This window comes from Cyprinodon variegatus, unplaced genomic scaffold (assembly GCF_000732505.1).
Source record: "Cyprinodon variegatus isolate N-32 unplaced genomic scaffold, C_variegatus-1.0 Scaffold1546, whole genome shotgun sequence".
Taxonomy (NCBI): domain Eukaryota; kingdom Metazoa; phylum Chordata; class Actinopteri; order Cyprinodontiformes; family Cyprinodontidae; genus Cyprinodon; species Cyprinodon variegatus.
Genome location: NW_015151999.1, coordinates 23,355 through 46,388, shown reverse-complemented (window position 1 = coordinate 46,388; position 23,034 = coordinate 23,355). Strand labels below are relative to the sequence as shown.

The following is a 23,034-nucleotide window of genomic DNA, read 5'->3' as shown; positions in this document are numbered from 1 at the left end:
ACGAGCCACAACGCTGCAGAAAACAAAACCCTCTTTAACCCCTGACTTGTCAGAAGTGAAACCATTAAATATATTTTGATATTTTTAGAAAAATGTATTTTAATTTTTCGTTATTTTGTACAAAAAGCAGGGGTGAAAAAGAAAGCAGCAACAACAAAACAGTCAACATTTAACCTCATGGTTGAACTCTGACCTTCTGCAGATTTTGCATCTGTGCACAAACAAAAGCACTCTTGTGCAACACGTGAGCTGGACTGTGGGAGCCACAGAAACCAAGCAGAGCATACAGGCACAGCTACAGTGTTTTGCATTCCCCTTAATAAACTTAAAACATAAAACAGCTCGACTATCTATTAATAAGGTGGCTCCAGGTGGTGCTAGATTTTATGTAAGTGTATCAGAGTACAGGTGGTAGAGGTTTGCTCTCTTTTACAGCCTTTAAAAATATAAGTTGCAGCAGAAAAAGCTGCAAAAATAAAGAACTGGAAGAAATAAGACTGAAGTAAACAGGAGGATGTCTGCTGCTACCTCCCAGTGACAGGAAGTCATTAATTAGACTATCTGAAAAACCGGAATTTTCTGCTTGACAAAAACCTTGTTTTTGATCTTTACAAGTTCTGCATCAGAGAGATAAAAAAAAAAAAAAAAATCTTATCTTATATTTCATGTCATTAATTAAAGAACCAAATATATTATTTCTAGGGATGCACGATATTGGGATATTGGGATTTTGGCCGATATCCGATATGTTAAAACTCATGTAGCCGATAACCGATATCGATACCGATGTTAAAGCTGGACAAAAATAAGTAGTCATTGAAAATAGCAGTTTTGTTATCCATTTCTGACACTTTGAAAAATAATATACTGAAATATATTTTCATATGCTGATATCAAATTGATTTTTAAAAACGCGGTATCGATCTATTTTACTTTCAAAATCTCGTGAACTTCGTCGTTCTGTTACAAACTCTCGTGATATTTTGCAAATTCTTGTGAGATTTTGTTAGTAAAATAGATCGATACAGCGTCAATATATCAACATATAAAACTATGGCAAAATTTTGTGAATTTTGGGGGATTTCGTAGCATAACGATGACATATAGCAATATTTCATTAGTAAAAGAGATTGATATGGTGTTTTTAAATGGCAATATATCAGCATATGAAGATATTGTGATATTTTAATGTATCAATATTTTTTCCCTCGTCTTTAGAAGTTTTTAAGTCTGTAAAAAAGAAGTTTTTGAGGAAGAAGAAGAAGAAGTATTTTTTTTTTTTTTAGACTTTAGAAACTCAGAAGCTGATCAAATATCGGGTTAAATATCGGTGGGGTGGCCAATGTCCGATATTCAGTTTTAAGGCCGATACAGGCCGATACCGATAGGGGGCCGATTATATCGTGCATCCCTAATTATTTCAGGTCTTATAATAGAGATGTCTAAGAAAATACTTCTCCACCATGTGCGCATGAGGTGAAGTCAGCATGTTTGTCACCATGACTGATGATTCCAGTTCAAACTTATCCACCACTGTGATTCCTTGAGTGTTTAAACTCTAGTCAAACCAATTTTTAACACTGAACAAGTGCTAAGAAACTGTTTGGACCCCATGCTGTTGCCTTAGTAGCTGAACTGCAGTGAAAAGCACCCATTGCATCCTTTAGAGGTTAAGAAATTATATATTTCAATTGCACATATTAGGGTTTCCTTCTATCGCAACAAACACTATTTCTAAGAAGAGATCTAAGTGGGTTAGTTATTTTTTTTTTATTGAGGTAAGATTTAAGATATCAGCATTGACATGCACATATGCATGTTTATCCAAAAACATGTTTATTTTACCGACTCCCTCTCTCAGTGTGTGCCTGCAAGATTGTTCCTCTTATCTGACTGCAACTTATCAACCAAACAGTGCAGGATCCCTCAGACAAAGGCAACAAAACAAGGTCCCTGCTCAGATGGCATTCAACTTCAAGATGTTTATTTCATGATAAGCTGCTGTCAAATATGTTAAATATGACCTTCTGAAGGCAATCATACACTCAATCGTTTACATAGAAGTTATAGCTGCTTGTTTATGACATCATACTTGTTCCAAAAGATGGTCTGTAAATGTTTTTCCTTAGACATTACACATGATCTGCATAACTACTTCCTGTTTAATAAAGGTTTCAATCATGCGTATTATAATCTGCAATACAAACCGTCTGCTTAAGCCTTGTCTTTTGTTTGCAAAACCCAAAAAATACCACAATGATCCACCGCTGCCAACGGCAATAAAGTAGCTGTTGACAATCCAAAAAGCTGCTATATGACATTCTCAACTAATCTGCATACATGATCATGTGATGTAGGTGTAAAAGGGTGTAAAAGACAGAAATGTAAACAATGGTAGGAGAAAAAGAAGTAAAACTAAGGATGTACAGATCAGTCCTTTTCATTTATGATACTTTACCAATATTGCAGCTTTGAATACTGATCGATATCCATATTGACCAGATTTAATATATTTGATATTATTATGGGTAACAGGCTTTAAAAGGGAAGCTGATAGAAGAAGAGATTTTAGATGCAGGTCGATATCTTCCAACACTTAATTTGACTCATATCAGACCAATTTCATCTTTGCTCACATTTAAATCCAGATTTTAAAACCAGGGCGGAATTAGTGTGATAATTATGCTTATTGTGTAAGTCATTGCGTGCAAAATGACTTCAACTTCAGGAAGAGGCAGTTATTGCTAAGTTGGTCATGACTGCCTTCTTTTGTAAGAAGTAGCTAAGGCTTCAAATATGGAAACAGTTCAAAGATATAGTTTTAATTGGCCAACCTTTTATTTAAAACAGTTAAGTCACATTTAAGGGGTCATAGTATGATTCTATAGGGTATCTGGTGCTGGGCCTTAATGTCTCTGAATAGGGTGTGTAACATTGGTTGGGCTGAAAGTGGCATATTTGTTGTTCTATTAACCCTAATGCAAGCCTGGTTAAAAACCCTAGAATGAAACGACAGGTTTTCTTCCTTTTATGGTATGCTTATGAATATTTAGATGAACAGTGCGCTGATTGGTTGCTTTACAAGGAGAGAAGCTGCTGAGCAAAGACACATCATAGCAACAAGCACTGACTCACTGAAGCATCAAAATGGTTGATATGGCAGAATGACCAGACGTCTTCTTTTTCCTGGATATGTCTTACTTTTCATACCTAAAAGAAATTTCCAGAGGGGATTTCAAAATCGTCCGGGATTTTGGTCGACTACAATGCAGCAAGTAGTCGAAACACACCGGGAACTCGAACCGAGATGTCAGCTCTGGGGCTACCCCAGCATACGGGGGCAGGAAGTCAGCAGGGGACGGAGCAACCGAACCTGACCAAGTGACGGTAGCCTGGCCCTGTACTTCCCCCCTCTTTCTCATGGCTATCTACGGAAGTCCGGTCCAGTCAGCAGCCGACACTTCATAAGCCCCCCCTCCCCAGTGAACTAGTGGGCTGGTCTGTATGTCAATTTCGGGGCGTGACAAAAGTAAAGGCATGAACCAAATAAGGCAAGATCCCCGAATAGACCTCAATTAATGGCTTAGCTAGGATTTGCCCGTTTTATGGTGGAAGTTTATAATCGTGAAATTTACAAAGAAAAGAGGTGTCAATGGGGTTTGAACTTCTCTTTACGTCCATTTCACCCACTGAACTCTCGTTATTCATCTATGACAATGTGAACCCTGTTTTGCATTCTATGACCCCTTTAAATAATACAAGAGCATTTGCTCTTTACAGTAACATCGTATAAGACGTTACCTATTTAATCAGTGAGGCTATCTGCTCCAGGAGCTTGCTGGTTGGGGCTTCCAACTTTAACCTCTTAAAGCCGATTGTTGCAAATATGCAACAAACCCTTTTTAATACATTCAAAGCCAAAATAGCATGTGTAACCCTTTGGAAGCTCTTGTTTCTGGATCCTAATTATGTACGTCATCGTTGACTGTTATAAATGTTTGTCATGTTTCTACATTTCTAATTATTTGTTTAAAGTTTTAATTTGCAGCCACTTACAGGCAAATAAACATATACATACATGGATACATACAGCAGCCAGCTAACTAGCAGAGCACAGAAACAAGTAGGGGAAAGGGCAGTGCTGGAACTCTAATCAGCTTTTTAAAAGTGGTTTTAAAATCAGTGTTACATGAAAAGTAAATTGGTGCACAACTAGCCAGTATGTGCCTACATGCTAGTGCTAACGCAGTTTTTTATTTATTTTTTTATATATTTTTCAATAAATGTTATATAGCTTGTCTAAATTTCCCTTGAGCTACAGAAAAAAATTATCCTTTTAAATGCCAGTGCACTGTTTTAGTTCATCAAATCAATCAGGTCTAAATAAAATCAAAGCGATATTTATTTTTTTCAATGAAATATCTCCCTTTTTGACAATAACTCCAGCTGACACAACAACCTCACCAGGGAAGGAAAAGCCGGGAGGGTGGTAGGGGAATGTATTTGTGCATGCATGTCCGTGCTCCTGCCAAGGGGGACATCCTAAAACAAGTTCTCCAACTCTTTCTGCGATCGCTGGAAGGCCATGCCCTTAGCATGGTGTCGTGGGAAGGAAGGGGCAACTTTTAAGGCTGTGCAGCAGAACTGGAAATGACTGGTTGAGAGCCCCATGGGAGACGTAATACATGGCCAATTAGAAGTGGCGCTTCAGTGGTGTGTGTGTTTGTGGCAAAGTATGAAGGAATGTGCACCCTCAGGCTAAAATATAAGAGCTTACCCTCTCTATGTGGGACAAACAGAAGGCAGTGTCTTAAGCAAGGATGCGCCATGTACTCTGAAGGAACCAAGCTACTTTAACCCCTCAGACACCCTGCAGACATTTTCATGCATGCAGCTTTAAATTAACAGCAAAGCAAAGATAGACCAAACTGATGTTGATGGCGATGTTTTATATATCAGCTTTGCCCTCGTGCAAACTGACTTTGATCACTGGTGCGCCCCGAAAGCTGGGCTGATATTTCTAAATGCAACACAGAACCTGGAGGCTGAAGGAATCTTCTGGGTACGGAGAGGAGGATGCTGTTATTTTAACTAAAGGCTCCTGCTGACATAAACACAGGATGTAGTAGAGCCCGCAGAGACACACCACTCTGTCCATTGAGATGGAGTTGTTTTAATAAATGTTTGTGTTAAATGACTGCATAGGTCAGCCGTGGGATTTTGTTTTCTTAATTACTCCAAACAGTTTAAAGCAGGAGAACAAATGCATTAAAATGCTATCAAAATGGCTTAACATTAAATGAAGTTAAAGCTACAACTCAGAGTTTCTTGTAAAACTCACCTAAAGAGCAATGTTTTGCAATTTTTATAGTTGTTTGGCATTTTGTCATACATTCAATCAAAAAGTAAGCTTCCATTTATTAATGCCTTTTGTGACATCACAATACAGCCTTTTAAGGAGATTTGTACAGTTTCTTGTACTTTTTTTTTAATTTTCTGGGAGTTTAGAGGTTTTTATTTCTTTTAAAAGGAGTCTAATCATATTCCCAATGGCTTTAGCCAAAAGTTTGAGCCATATGCAAAAACCCTGTAAGAGATTAGAGGCTTTACAGAGTTTTGTATCGATACTGCCACCTGTGGCAAAAACACAGAACTGCAGCATGCTTCTACTCATTCTCGTGGATCACGCTCATACTTTTTTACCTCACCTGGAGTTGCCATTGGTGTTTGAGTTTGGCTTAATGCCAGTCGCTTCCAAGTATCCACAAATTCTATCCTAATATAAGACTTAAATTGTTTGCTAGGTTGGGCCCATTAAACATGGAGACGCTTCACGCACATCCTAACAGCACAGGAACTTACGACTCGAAGTAAATCTAAAATAATTTATGCATCGGTGGTGAAAGGGTCAAATAAAAAATCTATTTTAAAGGTATTTTCAGTAAAAACTTACGAAATGTCTCTTCAAGGTACATTTGGTTTAGGTTGCAAATGTCACACATTTGCAAATCCAACATTTTCTAAGAGAAATTAAGAGTTTTCTTCTACAGGGAAAAAAAGAGCAACATAGGTGTACGTAGCCTTACTGTTACCTGCTGGAAGTCTTACTCTTTCTCACAGCAATGGACCGCATACATTCCAACATTTGGTTTTTCATTTGATTTCTTTTTCAAAGAAACTCAAATCCTCAGACAAAGGAGTTCAATCATAAAAAGATTAAAAGTAAATATCCTACTTTCCTAACGTTGGGTCACCATCAAAGGCTAGTTTACTGCATTTTAGACTTAGTTCTTGAAACATCCACAAAAAGTTAAATTGCAATGAACACAAACAAATTAATAAAAGAGGTCTGAACCCACTAAGAGGTGATTCAAGCTAAACGGATGCAAACACTAATAAAACATGTACAATAATTGAGCATAAAAATAATCAAGTCTTGAATGATATTCTCCTGGTCAAGATGATTTAAAGAAACTATTTCATTGTCCAGAAGATGGAGATGAAAACAGCTAGTTATCCCATCTAAGTTTTAATTTTATTTTGAAATGTAAAATCATTATTTCACAGTTTTCTTGGATTAACAGCCAAAAGACTAACACTACAAAGTGGCACTGCTTTGAAATAAAATGCATTGAGTCTCACTTCCTTAAAAACACATAACTTTGCCGTTACTAGCAGCCAATGGAGAACTTTAATGCAAACCAGCATCAGCTAATTCTAGATCTATAGATCATCTGCATAGCAGAGAAAAATAACTGCTGAGTAGTAATAGCTGCAAATGAGAACACATTAGATTAATTTATACTAAAAATTGTTAACTTTGGGTCTTTATTCAGCAACAGCAGCCAGATCTCTTTAAAAGTGTTTTTAGTGTTCAACATAAGCAAGCTCTTAAAAGCTCTGTATCTCTGTGTTCATTGTTTCTGAGCTTTTATGTCACAATGTTTGCTTTGGAGATCTGCGTGCTTGTGTTGCTTCAAATTGAAAATCTTACTGTGAAGCGGCTACAGCCAAAATAAGATTTTATCATTAAAGTGGGGCTTTGCCAGAACAGAACAGAGATTTAAAGTTGAATGAGCAGCTCAGAGTATCTTCACACATTGTTTCAAGCTCAAGTTTTAGATGCCTTTCATTTATGTAATTTTTTAAGGCTTTCATTCCATCCGTTTCATTTGAGAATATCAAATATTAATGCAGTATCACAGGATTTTAATGAATAATTAGAGAAAAGATAGAAACACACAATGAAAAAAACCCTTAAAAATTAGAAAGAAACTGAAAATCAAAACTGCACCAAGGACAATATTCGGCTGATATTAAGTATAAAACCAGATAATACAATAACTAAGTGATCAGCCATTATTATCGACTGCAAATAACGGAAACAAATGAGCAAGTATACAGAATATAGCCTCCTCTGAAACATGCATTGTAAAGCCTGGACGAATGGGTCAATAATTCTTCAAAACTGCAGCTTTTGTTAGATTTGCCTCCAGCTGTAGAATTTTACCATGAGTTGACTGAAGAAAGCCATTGAATTGGAAACAGGATCATGTCCACTGAAGCATATAAGGACCAAAAGAGAAGCCATGATGTGATTCATGTGAAAAAAAAAAAAACTCCAGCTCAAATAGTTGGAGAAGATTGATAATATTGGTCTGCATCAGAAATGTGCAGAAAGCATCTTAGGTAATAGCCATGCTATGCTTACAAAGGTTAATGACTAAAGTTAAAATTTCTGCAAACCTTGAATGCGTCTACGGTTCACGAATTGCTTAACAAACAAAAAGAGACATTTAGTTTAGATTTCGTCGTATTTTTCCGAGTTATATCTGGATTAGTTTTCTTTTTTTAGGAGAAAAACCTCGTGCGAGACAAGAAAGATCTTAAGATCTACAAGGCCTACAGAAACGGCTAAAGATTGAAAAAAAACAAAAAAATAACTTCTCCCACCATAATATTGATTCTAAAATTGAAAAGGGGCTGAAAGTAGGGTTGGACGATATATTAAATATATCCGATTTGTATCGCAAGTTTTCCCTCACACAGCTATCGCAACCAACATGTATAAATTTGCATGACGAAGTTAAGCCTTCTGAATCAATTTAACCAGTTTTCATTTTCCCTACACACTTTGAATGCATCATAAACCCCTCCTTCAAACTGCATTATTGGCACGCAGACAACAGCAACCTGCACACTAAATATGGCGGCAGCAGGTGTTTGAGCAAAGCATTATAGAAAAAATTTTGAAATATTTTTCTTCCTTTGGTACCTTATTCTCTTTTGACTATTTGAGCTGATCTAACGATTAAATTTCTCCATTGTGAAATCAATAAAGTCACTGTCATTACCCGATCCTTCCCAGAAACACGATCCGTACCATCAGCTTATTTGTGCATGTGCAAACAGATATGCATCCATGTCACCATAAAAATTTTTATTATAGTACTGAAATTACTTATATCTACCCTTAAATCCCTAACGAATGCTAATACACATCTTTAAAACATTTTTATGACTTTTCTGAGACAATTTTGATGCGTTTTACATTTTCTCCATTAAAATGCTTGTCTGACATCATCGGACATGCTCAGAGTAGTCTGGCAAAATATGAATAAACCATGTTTATCTGCATTTTAGTTGTTTCTTTCTTTAGGGTATGCACCGTATACAATACTGTTAACACAAAAGGAAAAAAATAAAACTCGGAAAGTTTAGATTTATGTCTACATCAAAAGCCAAAAAAGTTAGCTCCCCGAAGTAGCGTAGGATCCCATTTCCGGTACAGATCGGGCACTGAGTGATCGGGCATTTATTTTCTCAGGAAATACATTATTAAACTTGAACACATTATAGTTTAGTACGTTTACTACTTTTAGGGAGGGAGAAACATCATTTGGGAATTCTTTACTAAATAAAAACTAGGGCGACCATGATGTATATCTGGTTGGGCACACGCATATGAGCCGATGGTACTGATCGTGCAGAATTTAATTTTTTTTTTTATGTCTGGCAAAATATCCAACTGATCAGAGTAGTAGATTTATCTGGCTACTACAGATTATGTGATAATAGATAATTCAACCTAAGGCATTATGAGAGAATTCAACCTATGGCTAAAAATATGTTCAAAGTAGCTCATTAGCATGGCAAAGATGCTAAATTGAGCAAGAAATGTAAAACTCAGCTAAAAATGTTTAGACCCAACCTGACAAATACTCTTTATAATAAACTTTAAAGCACAGTGATGGAGGCATTTTTGAAGCTCATTTGGCAAACAAAGGACCAGGCTGCCTTATAGTCACCGAAAACCATTTAAATGTCTACTGCATACCAAAGCATTTATGTTAAATATGAGAGAATCTTGCTGAAGTCAGTAATCGGCCAAAAATGTGTTATAAACCATAAAAAATCCCAACATGAGAAAATATTAAAGCTTTTTTTTCAGCTTATTATTGTCATTACACCATCACAAGTACAGAGCAACAGAATTCAATCTCTGCATTTAACACATCCCCTTTGGGGGCAATGGGCTGCCATTGTGCGGCGCCCGGGGGAGCAGTGTGGGTTTAGGTCTTGCTAAGAGACCCAGAGTGTGGGTGTGGGGCTTGAACTTGATTCCAAGCTCTATAGCCTAACCACTAGGCCGCCCCTCCCCTGCTGAAAGCTGCGGAAAAAGCTCATCTGGCTGCAAAACAGATCATTTTTTTAATATAAAAAGTCACAGCAATCATATTAAGAAAATAAACCCTCAAAAATTGCATGAAAAATTACAGTAACACAATGTGAACAACTGTAGAGCTCACCAACATGTAGCCAAAGAGTCCACAAAGTGCAGTTTCCCTGGGTTCCTTTTAATGCCAGCTTTATTTGGCATCCAATTCATCCAAATTCCATGGAGGAAATATAAGAGGCGTTTTGATCTGATCACACAATGCTGCAGCCAAAAAAGCACAAAAACTAACTGGACTCCATAAATACGGTTTATTTCTCTTCAGGCCAGGCGCTTCACCCAAATGAGACAGAAACAAAAAGACCAATACCACTTGCCTAAAATAACAGGGTCAAAGTTCACACCCAGCCCAGCGAGAATTCCCCAAACCAGTAAACCTAAGAAGATAGCCAAGCTGAGAGGAGTGATTATATAAGGATCATTTATTCATTCAAGTCTACTTATTTTATTTAGATGAGGAAACTGGGAATTTGTCAGGAATCCAGCGTCAGCTCTTTGATATTTTTTGCATCTTAGGGTTCTATCGACTTCATCTCATATAGGCTAGACACTGAGCAGAAAAGCTGTGATTAGTTTCTTTACTTGTTTTTCTCCATTATCATATGGCTCCATTTAAAAACGTCTTCTTTTCTTTCACATGGCAGCATCTGTGGCATTAAAGAGGACTGCTGTTCTGCAGTAATAAGCCTCAGTCTATCCTGAGTAAACTGTTTTCCCCTTAGGTTATATACCGGATGTCCCAATACCAGATTCCTTCTAATCGAGTAGAAGTACCAGAAGCCTAAAGTAGAGTAGAAGTCTTCGCCGATACAGAGTAAAGTTGGGCAATTGTTTGCATTTGCAATATAATCGCTTTAACAAAACTTTTTCAAATTGCAGAGTTTAGTTACATTACATTTCACAAGATTAAGATGCTAAATTTGTCACTCAAGCTGTATAGGTGGCAGTAATACACTTGAAGTGGATTTGTGGACAACGGAACGTGGAGCCGCAACACAGCACCGGTTCACACAAAGTTTACAGTCCAGCAACAGACTCTGGAAAATAAAGTTTTCAATGTCGGAGTAAAACATCTACATTCTTGTGGTTCATGCCGAGAAAAATCAAAACAAAATCACAATATTATTTTTTAATAATTGCAGTTTTTTTTTATTTTTTAGTTAAATTGTTCAGCTCTAAATGCAAGCTTTTATTTCCTAACCTGCAAAGCCAACAAAGTCAGATTATTACCTTGGATCCAGCACAGCTTAGCTGCAGTAAAGGGGCATATTGAAAGCTGCAACTAGGGTAACGTTAATAGATATATAGTATTGAGGACCATATGTTGACTTCCATTGATTTTCAGTCCTTTTTAACCCTTTCTATGCCTTAAAACACATGTAAAGTTGTCTATTTTGGAAAAGTTCAAAGTAGGGCTATTGATTGATGATTATTTTTTGCAAATCAATTAATCTGTCGATTATTTTTTTGATTATCTATTAGTAATCGGATAGCCAAAGGTCGCTTAAAGATGATTTTTTTACTAAATCAAACCAGGTGCAACTAAAACGTTTCCACTTGAGGAGTTCTGGATAGAGCATATTCACAGACGACAACGTTTTATCTTAAATGCAAAATTTCTATAAAGTAGTTTTACATTTTTCATACAATTACTGCTCTAAGTGGGTCGGTCTGTCAGCTAAAGGTATGTTTTCCAGTCTGTATACTCCATTTAACGATTAATCGATTACTAAATTAGCTAACGATTATTTTAATAATCGATTAATCAAGATTAATTCCATTAATTCTTTCAGCCCTAGTTCAAAGATACTAATTTATAGTCTGCATTGGAGACAATATATGAATATTTAAAACAGGACGTGAGAAAACAGAGAAGTTTGTGCTCCCTTAAAATCAAACCTGAGTTTTGAGATATCAGTTATCAGGGTTTAACCTCGTCAACGATACTGTTGCTGTAATAAAACTACAATTATCTACTTTTTACTTAAATTTAGGCTATGTTCACACTACAGCCCAAAGTGATAGTAAAGAATTAAGATCCAATTTTTTCGAATGCGACCCAAGCTACTTGGCTATGTGGTCCTAAACCCGATACGCATCTGATCTTTTCCAATGCCAGCTGTGTTTGTACGACATCCTGCTACTTGAAAATGGTAAGAAAACTACCGCCACAGAGGAGAATGTGGAGAGAAATCTTTCTTTTCGATCTTATTAAAAAGATAGCAATGTTTGAGCTCAATCTGCCTCTAAGCGGCACTCTGGGTCATACGACTAATTTAGAGAAGGATCCAACCTTCTCAAGATACATTGCTTTTTTTAAGAGCAGCCTGCACAGAGCATCAATACCCACCAAGTGCTGTATATTGACCTGAAAAATTATTAAAGATATCTCAAATAAAAAAAAAAAAAAACGATGCAGTAAAAGCAAAATCTAGAAAATAAGCATCAATAAAGATCTTATTTCTCTGGCTTTGCATATTTAGCAGGGCATAATAAAATGAAATCCAGGAACTAATTGCCACACAACAAAACCATAGCATAGCATACAGAGAATAAGAAGGCAACATTATGTTAGGAATCTAACAAAAAGAATTAAATCTGAAACAAACCTCTAGACACTGAGACCGCCCACTGTGCTGGTAATTGATTGCTGCGTCGACTATGTTTGACATCGCTGCTCTAGAAGGCAGGATCAGAGCATCTCACGCACACACCACCATACACATTAACAGCTCACCCAGAGGTAGCAGACAGCAGGAAAGCCATGACTAATCAATCGTCCTCGCAGCGGGAGTCGACAGGGTGACTGGAGGATTAAAGAGTTTCCCCTTGAGTTTCTAAAGTCGCATGCAGCTCTGTTGCACATCCATATACTTTGAAACAGTACGGATGCAACACACTTCCACCCCTCCACTGTTACTGTACACCTGCTCTAATGTAACCCCTGTCTTTTAAAATGGAGCACAACGTAAACAGTGGGATAATCTTTGATATATATATATATATATATGGGAATAATAACAATAAATAATATTGACCAACAATTAAAGAGTCACTTCCACAGCAGCACCATAAAACATCCGAGTCTCTGCCATAATTTAAATCCCCCCCCCAAAAAAAAAATCAAGCTGTGCCACTTATTAAATATTCATTTTGCTTCAGGACTCAGACGCTAAGAGAGAAACACTTCCAGAATACATTAATAAACACATTTTTCTGATCATTTCAAACACCATTTCAGAATGAAAGCTCCCTAAGAGCTCTTTCTACAACGTTTTGCCAACAGGACAATGTTGTGTATGCAATGCAGGTTGTTTTTCCTTCACCCCTGCATTTATTTCTTGTTTCAGATGCAAGGTACAGTAGTGCATAAAACTGAAACCTCATATTTACATGCACAGCATTCAAATACATGGATAATCTTCAAACTTTCTGATATAATTAAGGACCAAAGCTTTTTGGTTTTAGGGCAGCTAGGATTACCTAATTAGCTAAGGCTACTTTCACACTGCAGGCATTAATGCACAATACCGATTTTTTTGTGAAATCCGATTCTTTTGCACGGTCGTTCACATTTTAAAATATATGCGACTTGTACATGATCTCCTATCTGAACTGCATTGATACAACTTTTGTGTACTGCAGGCGCAATAGAGGTCATAATGACGTCACAAGCAAGCATTCTGGGTTTATGGATGTAAACGTTAATGGTAGTGCTGAATCGTATCTAGCGATCTTTCCCAACCTCATCTGACCTGTACCCCAGGTCAGATGAATGCGACACAGGTCGCATTTGAAAAGATCAGATATGTATCGGATTAAGGAACACATAGCCCAATTGGATCTGTGTTGTTCAGAATGGAAAAAAAATCGGATTTGGGTCACTTCAGGCTGCCCTGCGAATGAGGCCTTTGACATCTCAAAGTACAATCATAATCATAAAGATGTTTGTTGGTTTTTTTTTTTTTTTTTTTTTTTTTTTTTTTTTTTAACAATTTCTTAAGCTAGAATTGTATACATTTCTTTGATATTTACCTAACTGGATTTAAACCTAAAGAAAATCTGTCAAAACTATTTAGAGTTCCTTAATGAACTTCTAACAATAGCTTGCTAGAACTTTGGCCTATTCCTCCTGACAGAACTGGTCTAACTGGGTCAGCTTTGTTGATAAACACACCTTTTCAGCTCTGCAAACAACCTTCTATTGGACTAAGATTATAGTTTTGCCATGATTAATCAAAAATTCTAACTTTGTTCTCCTTCAGTCATTATTCACTGATTAATTTTGCTAGCATGTTTAGCATCACTGTCTGAACTGGGTCTAAAGGCGGGCATACACTGTATCATTTTTCCAATCGTTGCACACATCTACAGGGTTTAAAAGTTCACAGCTCACAATGCATGTTTAACAATGTGTGACCCGACTATCTGATGCGATCTACCTGCTCCCACTGTACGTCTAAAAACCACGTCGGAGTGAGATTTAGCTACTCAGACTTGTCTATCCCGAAGCTAAATGAGTAGAAGACGAAAATGAAGCTCACTAGAGTGGAACGTGCTGTCTTGGCAGATTGTGCAATTTTGTGCTGGAAGCCCTAAAAACAGAGGGCGACGTATTTGGACAAAGACATGACTGAGCAAACGCGGCTACTACGGTCTGCCAATTTCACAGAAAGAACTCTATTTAACTCGCACCCCAGCCATGCTGCTGTGTTTTCATCTGAGAGGGAGAAGAAGAATCCTTGTTTGCCCATGTGAGCGATTTGCCCACGACGGCCAACTGAATTTCAAATTTTTTTTTTTTTCTTTCAATTAGATTTTCTCCCGACCTTATGATTCCTGATCGGGAGGCGGTCGTTAGTTGCTGATCACCCCTCGTTACCCCCCGTACACTACACGACGCACGATCGGACTGAAAGTCGGCCCAATTGAAAAATTCTTGCACAACTGGAAAATCATCCCGAAAAGGGCAGAAAATCGTACAGTATATGCTCGGCTTAAGCTTTAACTTATATGATGTCCTTTATTTTCATATAACGTCCTTTTTCCAGGACCCTATTGAGTTCAAAACGAGCACCATTCCTTTGTCTGGTAAAACAACCACACATCATAATGATGCCACCTTCGTACCTCAGAGTTGGGATGGTGTTCTCATGTTGGCAAGCATTGTTACATCTCCCTTTGAATGTTACCATGGTTACATGGCATCTGAATCATTTCACTGTTCATAATGACCATTTAATACCAGCCTTCATTTATGTGAGCCCCAAATCATTTACTGCATCTGGAATTTGTACCTGCTGATAAAATGGACTCTTCCTGAAATCTTAGTCGATTTCTTTAGAATATATGCTATTATTAAACACAAGGAAACCACATCTTTAAGGCGCTGTCATCAAATTTGTCCACCGATGTACTAGATGACATCGTCTGGACTTTCAAAATTTCATCAAAATCTTTAATTTGAAGAAAACAATAAATGAAATCTAGAAGAAATGTTTTGTTCAAATAATCAATAACCCTAATTTAATCAAATTTCAAAATTTACCAAAAGGTTTTGTGTTCTTTCCTTTAAATAAAGTGCATGCAAGCATATGACTTAGGAGAAAATATTTGAAAAAGGATAAGAATTACAATGTCATGTGATGTTCAGTTAAAAAAAGGAAACAAATGCTCTAGATTTACTCACTGATCTCTGAGACCTTCACCGTCACAGGATTGGAGATCTTCTCCGCTACCTTGCGCCACTTCCGTCCTCCTCCAGTGCTTGGTCCTTCTTCCTCAATAAAAGCTCGGACCCGGCAGATGTAATTCCCTCCATCCTTGCCGGTCACACCCCTCACCCCCAGCCTGTACTCCCCCTTTCCGATCCTCTCCAGACTCGCCTCCCCTCTCCCTGCTCGTGCTCCATTCGAGGAAGTGTTGGAGATCACCAACCCGCTGTGATCCATACTGATGATTGTACTGTTATCGGCCAGCCAGGTCACCTCCAGGGAAATTGCAGCCAGGTTGTCAGCAAAAATGTTGCAGAAAAGGGAAAGGGTGTTGCCGGGTGACAATAGCAGCGACGGTGAAGATGTAGAGGTGGAAGAAGCTCTCACAGTGAGAGAATGGCCTTCGGACAGAAGGAAAGAGAATACAGATTAAAGTTGCAAAACAGACTGTTGAAATACACAACTCTATTGATAAACATACCAATTAGCAAGTGTTAAGAAAAAACAAAAGAGAAAAAAAAAATGCAATCTTCACAATGTGTTTACAAAAAAATATGTTTCAACTTTTTCCCCCCAAATAAACTGCTACCTATATGGTTAGCAATAATAATAGCTCAGGTTGCTAGCCAATGGTTAGTGTAATACTAAAAATGGTGGCTATATGCTAGCATTATGGCAGCCATATCACTAGCTAAACAAAGAGTTAAGTGCTTAATTTAAATAAAACAATTATGGTTGCAGAGTTACTAAGCTTATTAAGCTTTTAGCTCAGTCACTAGCTTATCCCCTTGAATCCTACGGACCCACCGGTGGGTCCAGCTGCTACGTGACCTCGTAATTTTACCAAACCCCCAGTACTGATGTAAAAAACATATTTGGCACAGTTTGGTGACATTTATGGATAAATGTGCCAAAATGGCCTCTCCGCCTAAGAAATTTCTCCCTAATACCATTCTAAAATAAATATGATTCATCTGATTGAGTCCAAATTTGGTATATTTTTACACAACATTTACATTTAAAAGTCTGTACTACTTTTTTGTGCTATAAATAATATTTTGGTAGTGTTTTGCAATGTTTATTTCAAAGAAAATTTTGGCGAGGTTCAAAAAATGCAAAATATTTTGTATTTTGTCCCTAATATTTCAGGCAGGGTCAAAGCTACAATGGTGCTGAAACCAGAAAACCATTCTATGACATCTTACCTTTACAGACGTACCAAAAGTTTCTTCTTAAATCTAATAGCTTTGAGGCTATAAGTTATTTACTTTTGTGTGTTTTTGTCAGGTAGAAATTTATTTATACCCCCTTAGGGTGTAAGAGGTTATGCACTAGCTGAGTGGCTAAGAAGCTAAAGTGACTACACGATTTGTACTGCGAGGACGATCCGTACTAATGGCTCTTAGGAATATCTGCAAAAGATACTCATCAGTTCGCCATAATAACAGTACCTGAAGCACTTTTCTATTTATTTTCTATCCTTAAATCACAAAAGAATGCTAAACTACATCATACCAAAAATATCGAACAACTTTTGAGAGAACGAGATGCATCTTAGATCCTCTCTGTTAAATAGCTTGTTTGGCATCATCATCCGATATGCTCAAAGCAGTCTTGTACTATATACCATAAATGTATTGAAGTAAATTGAAAGGCAAACAGAATTACTCAGAATTACTACATTTAGCCGGATGTAGGGTAGAATCCCATTCCTGGAACAGGAAGTACACTTGTTAGGAATGAAAGAAAGAAGTAATTTAGGTCTTTTTTATAAAGTCAAATTGAGAGCATCCCGATTGTATTTCTGGTTACACATGTGCAAATTAGCTAATACGGATCATGCCAGCGGTACAAATTGGGTAGTGACAATGCTTAAACCTTTTTTCGGCAACAAACTGCTATCCACATGGCCAACAATAACGATTGCTCAGGTTGCTAGCCAAGTGGTTAGCATAGTACTAAAAATGGAGGCTCTATGCTAGCATTATAGTAGCTGTATCACTAGCAGAGCTACAAGTAAAGTGCTTAATTTACATAAAAGCTAGCCTGATAAACCAGACTAAATGTAAGATTAAATGTGTAATTTAGTCTGGCCCCGATGAATGAGACATGGGAAGATTGTCGATGAGAACAACACATTGTTTTCTCAAACCATGTCTGTGCCTACTGGCCAACGTCAACCAATTAGAGCAACTGACAGTGACATAGAAAGCCCGACAGGGGGGAGTGTAAACAAACAGCCTGTCGGTAAAACGGCGAATACGTCCTTCTTAAAAAATGAATGAGTGTAGAGCCTCTTCCTGCTCACGATTCAACGAAAACCCAAAGTCTAAACCTTCCAAAACTAATTCCAAAGCTGAGAACTGTTCAATAGTTGTTGCCATCTTCCTTGTTGTGCTTTCACCTGCGTAGCACAGCTTTGTCGTCATTCCCTCAAAACTCCGCCCACTTCGCATCCGGATATTCAAAAACACATCTCTGCATTGTGATTGGCCCGACTAGTTCTAGGGCCTGGGGCATTGATCGAGGCTAGACCACTCGCAGGCAAAAATTATTTAGGCCGCTGACGGGTGGGGCTAGTTTACTAGCCTACATAAAAGCAGAACTTTACGCGTTATGGTAGAAGGGTTACCAATTTAGTCGGCATTTTGGGAAGGCTCACTTTTGCTAAAGCTTAGTAACTAGCTTCTCGTCTAGTTGGATAGCTAAGCAGCCAAGTCAGTCATTGAATTAGTATTTTGCTTAAGGAATACAATTCATATTTTATGGCCTAGTTAGCTTTTATAGGGTTCTCTTAGCTAACATTACGGATAAATCAAAGGTATATCGCACAATTTAAGTTTAATTGAAGTGTCTATGTGATAAAATAAAGACCTAATCTCAGATTGTTATTTAAAAACGGTGACTGACCCAACCGGGACATGATGAAGGGCGGTCATTCCCTTTCCCATGGCTTTTCCTCAGCTAAGATGCTCAGGATGACATTTACAATCCTACCCATTGATTAAAAAAGGGCCCGCATATTAAAAATGTCAGTCTTTCTTGTGTATCTTCAAGCCATCAACCAGATCAAGGGTTTAAATATAGTCTCCACTAGCGACATCAACAGAGATAATATGGGAAAGAGTCTCTGTGTGGTGTCTGAAGAAAGACAAAAGGTACAAAGCAGACTGTGTTTAACTTTGCTCATCCTCTTTACCAAAGCCAGTAAGTCAATATGAAGTGACTGGGGCACAATGGATGCAAGTCCTAGACCTGTGTGTGCTGTTCATGTTTGGTTTCATTACAAACCACTGGGTGCTCTTCAGCATTTCAGAGGATATAAGGTAACCTAGAGAGATAAGAAGATATGGTCTCCACAGCAACTTCAGTGAATGACTGTCTGGGAAGGGCTTTTTATAGACAGGATAAGGCAGAAAGAAGGCCTTTTTTTAGGGTCATGAACCTCCTGGGAGTGGGCAAGATGGAGAGTGGAGAGAGACTCTGAAGAGGATCCCTTTAAAACAAAAGGAGCCACAAAACAGGCAGAGAACTCTCCCACGTCCCTCGCTCTTCTCACACTGTCGTCTAATATTACTTCATTTCCAACTCATTAGCACAAAGAGCCATTCCTACCCATGGTAACCTTAAAATCAAGAGCAGGATCTGAAAACTATCTGTTGCAGAAACATTATGATAGCACATGTGTCTCACTGTGAAGATTTTTTAAGACATCCTTTGAAGACGCGCCAGCCAGCTTTGATCTGTTTTAAGAAACAGAACTAAAAAGGTATTCAGACTTGAAGCGAAGGACAAATGGAGTCCAGGGAGTCCAATAAAGCACCGAGCATCAAGGCACAGACCTGCAGGAATTGATTTTTTTTTTCCACCAAGCAATCGGCTTATGAGCAATGGACGTATGAGTCACCTTTTTTTCTTTTTTTGATGAGGTGCCATTCGACACAGATTGATTCTGCACAATGTCATTCAAGCAAGTTACAAATTAACTCTCCTTCTCTTTGTGTTCTTTCAGTACTCTTCTTTCACCCCACTCTGAAACCATCTGAGGATCCTGTATGTTAACACTGACAGTACTCTAACACACCCCAGTAGACAGATTACTTCTACACTGAGTGGTAGGGGCCAAAATAAACAGCAAAAAACACAGTCATTTATTCACCAGGATGCTAACTAAATTTATTGCCTTGCACAAAGAAAGCTGTAGTCAGGGGCAGAGTTCCCTATGCTTCAGGAAAATAAGTTAATCATCTATAGATAAAAATGAAAAACAACAGTGATACTCAAACAGGTGCCAGAATTTTATATTGGAAATGTTCATATTATGCTCATTAGAAATGTGACAATTGCCTTTGCAAAAGGGCTCCAAATGTAATCCAACTGGAAAGAGAGCACCCCTAAACACCAATATTTCATTACATTACATTTTGCCAAAGATTTCTATTGGATTTGGGTCTAAATAGTGACTTCTTGCACATGGATTTCCACGTTTTATTGAAGCTCTGGCTGTATGTGTTGTATCATTATGCTAAAATGTGCAACTTTTACATTTTGTTCCCATAAATACAGTGAATGTAAAAGATTAAAGGTATTGCTCATGCAAAACGTAATAGAAAAAAGACTTTCCTCAACGAGAGGAATTCATTTGAATTATTCATGTAAAATTTGTCTTAAAAGAGCAAAACTGATAGATTTTAAGAGAACATTGCACTAAAATCTGTTCTGCAGAAACAGGCATCTTTCCTTTTCACACATTCTTCCCATTTGTTAAAGCCTGCTGCTTACATTACCCACAATTCAGCCTGACTGCCAACATTTGGGAATGAGATTCTCACACAAATTGTGTCTAATGTAGCCTAAAGCCTGAAGCAGCGATTAGGAGGCAGCTGCTAAGCTCAGGTTTTTTTTAACATAAAACCATTTCAGACTCCATACTCAGTAGTTAACTGATATATAGATAGTTATAGAAACATCACAATGTAAACAAGGGATAGTTTCCTTACTTGTAGGAGTAACAGTAACTGTCCCCATCTCCTTCACGCTTGCCACAATCCTCGTCCACTTCCCTCCGCTTTCATGTGTCCATTCGGTCCCGTTGCATTCGTAAGTCCCTTGGTCAGACACGGTGACTCTGGAAATCACCAAACTGAACACGCCATTCCTGCCATTGACCAACCGTACTCCGCCATCCAAGTAACGGCTGGAGTACTTTGAACCTGTGGTGACATCTCCCTGAGGTCCAAACGTGAGGATTTCCTCCGAAGTGGCGCCCTTTTTCATCAACCACGAGACGGAAAGGTAGGTTGGGTAGGTAAGCTCCCGGCTGACGTTGCAGGAAAGTGTGAGTTCGCTTCCCTCCGGGACACTGGAGGGTAGAGTCTCGGGGTACACCTTGAGAGTGTTGGGGATCACTAATGAGAAAAAACAAAAAACATTTTATGGTTAAATGAGCTGGATGTTTGAAAGATGAAAGACAATGAATACATTTAGGGATGAAAACATAAAATAAATTTGGAAAAAAAAAAGAAAAACTTATGTAACCAAGGAGGCATTCAATCAGTAAAAAATAAATACTGTATTTTTCAGACTATAGGGCACACCTCACTATAACCCACGCCCAATACATCTTTTGAAAAAACTGGAAACATACATATATAAGTCGCACAAGGCTATAAGCTGATTATATCAACTGAACTGTCCCACACCAAACCTGTAGGGGGAGCTCTACATATAGCCCCTCTACAGTAGGAACTAAGAAGAAGAATGCTAGCTCCCGTTAGCTTGTTGGCATGCAGCACTAAGAACTTTTAATGAAAGATGGGGCTTCTTTAGCTCTTTATTCCAGCTCTGCAGTAGTTGAACCCAGTCTCTTCATTGGTTTAGGTGGCTTTAATATGGCAAATAATTGTCCAAATGTGTGAATTTGGGACATTTGCCATGCATGCTGCTAGCATTTTCTTGTGCTAAATGAAAATTAGCCCCTGAATCTTTCATTCCCAACTTTGACTTCCCCCCCTCTGGTGGTTAGGAAAAATGTACAGAAAAGCCGCAACTTCTAATAAGCCGAACGGTTCAAAGCGTGGCAAAAAAGTAGGGGCTGATAGTCCGGAAAAATACAGTAAAAAAAATCAAAAAACCATTTACCTAAATTAATTAATTAATATTTTATTAATTATGTAATTTATAAATTATATATTTTGGAAAAAAAATAATATAAATTCCATAATCATTTAAAGTTTACCATATAATTGATAAACGATATATTTGAATCCAGGTGGTTTATTAAATGTAGGTCCCACCCTGTTTCAGGCCCTTGAATGCATCAATGCCCAGTTTCTTCCCCCATGTTAAATGTTTAAGAGGAACCATAAGGCAGGGTTACTAAGCTAAACTGAAGGGAGATTACTCAACATTTAGCCGTTAGAGTGAGATATCAAGCGGATTAAATAAAGAACCATTTAATATTATAATGGTAATGATGACCTCATAGATCTTTGCTTCATTAAACAACTTTCCATTTCATGTGGTGCAGTTATTCTACGTTATAGGGCTGGATAAAGAATTCAATGGTGAAAATAAGGCTGATTCATTTACTGTAATCTGACCACTTCAACTGCTTAAAGCAGAGACAAAGTGAAAAGTTTCAGGATAAAGAAGTACATTTCTGATTGACACACACCCAGGGGAGTGTTCAGGTAAACTCTCGCTTTCACTCCCAAACAACAGAATTCGTTCCTCTCTTTCATGCTGTGCTTCTTTTGTTTCTAATTTGCAGCTCAGGGTAATATTCAGGCGTTCAAACTGGTTTTTACAATGCAGTCTCTAGTACAGCAGAGCCAGATTTCTATATCACTATAAGAACTCTAAAAAAAAAAAAAAAATACATCCTTTATGACTGTTTTCAGTTGAATCCACGTCTCATCGTTTCACAACAGGGAAAGTGGAGGAACAGACGGATTCTTTGATGATCGGAATGTGAGCAGTGGGGATATGGGGGGCTAATAATGCTGAATAGTAACCTCACAGTGGGGTTTGCATGTCAGCACACAAACTCCGCTTCATTATCTCCACCAACATATTTAGATTTTTAACACAATGTCGCAAACACAGAGGCAAAGAAATGAGTCATTTACTTTAAATTACTTATCTGAACACAATCCTCCATTGTTAGTTTAATACGTACCAACAAAAAACATCATTTAGAGAAGATTGTAAAACAAACTTTTAGAGAAAACATTTTGGCAGTTATGATCTCTTCCGGTACTGGTGACTAAGTCAAGAAGAATCGAAACCCATTTCCACCATTTTTGAATACGTGATCTATGACTAGTAGGGTCAGCTCCAGACTTTCCATTTTCTCACACAACCAGACATGCTTCCACATGTCTGGTTAAAACGAAATACAGTAAGTTAGTGACGATATATATGGCTGTAATATGGACAATAATGACTCACAACACACAACTGCCACTTTTTGCTCTTATATTTATGTCATACATTCATTATATGATATAAATGTAAGGCAGTTATAAAATTGTTTGGCATCTTAGGGCTTTGACACAATCAAAATTTTTGCTTGACAAATAA

The 23,034-nt window shown here is 37.7% G+C and overlaps 1 protein-coding gene across 1 annotated transcript in view; it reads right to left on the bottom strand.

Annotated features, from left to right (window-relative positions):
• ptgfrn (prostaglandin F2 receptor inhibitor) overlaps positions 1-23,034 on the bottom strand; it is a 95,911-nt gene that overhangs the window by 55,241 nt on the left and 17,636 nt on the right. The window contains exons 4-5 of the mRNA XM_015403705.1: positions 20,451-20,858; positions 15,426-15,851 (exon numbers count right to left, since the gene is read on the bottom strand). Coding sequence (XP_015259191.1) covers positions 15,426-15,851; positions 20,451-20,858 — 834 coding nt within the window. The remainder of the gene's footprint in view (positions 1-15,425; positions 15,852-20,450; positions 20,859-23,034) is intronic.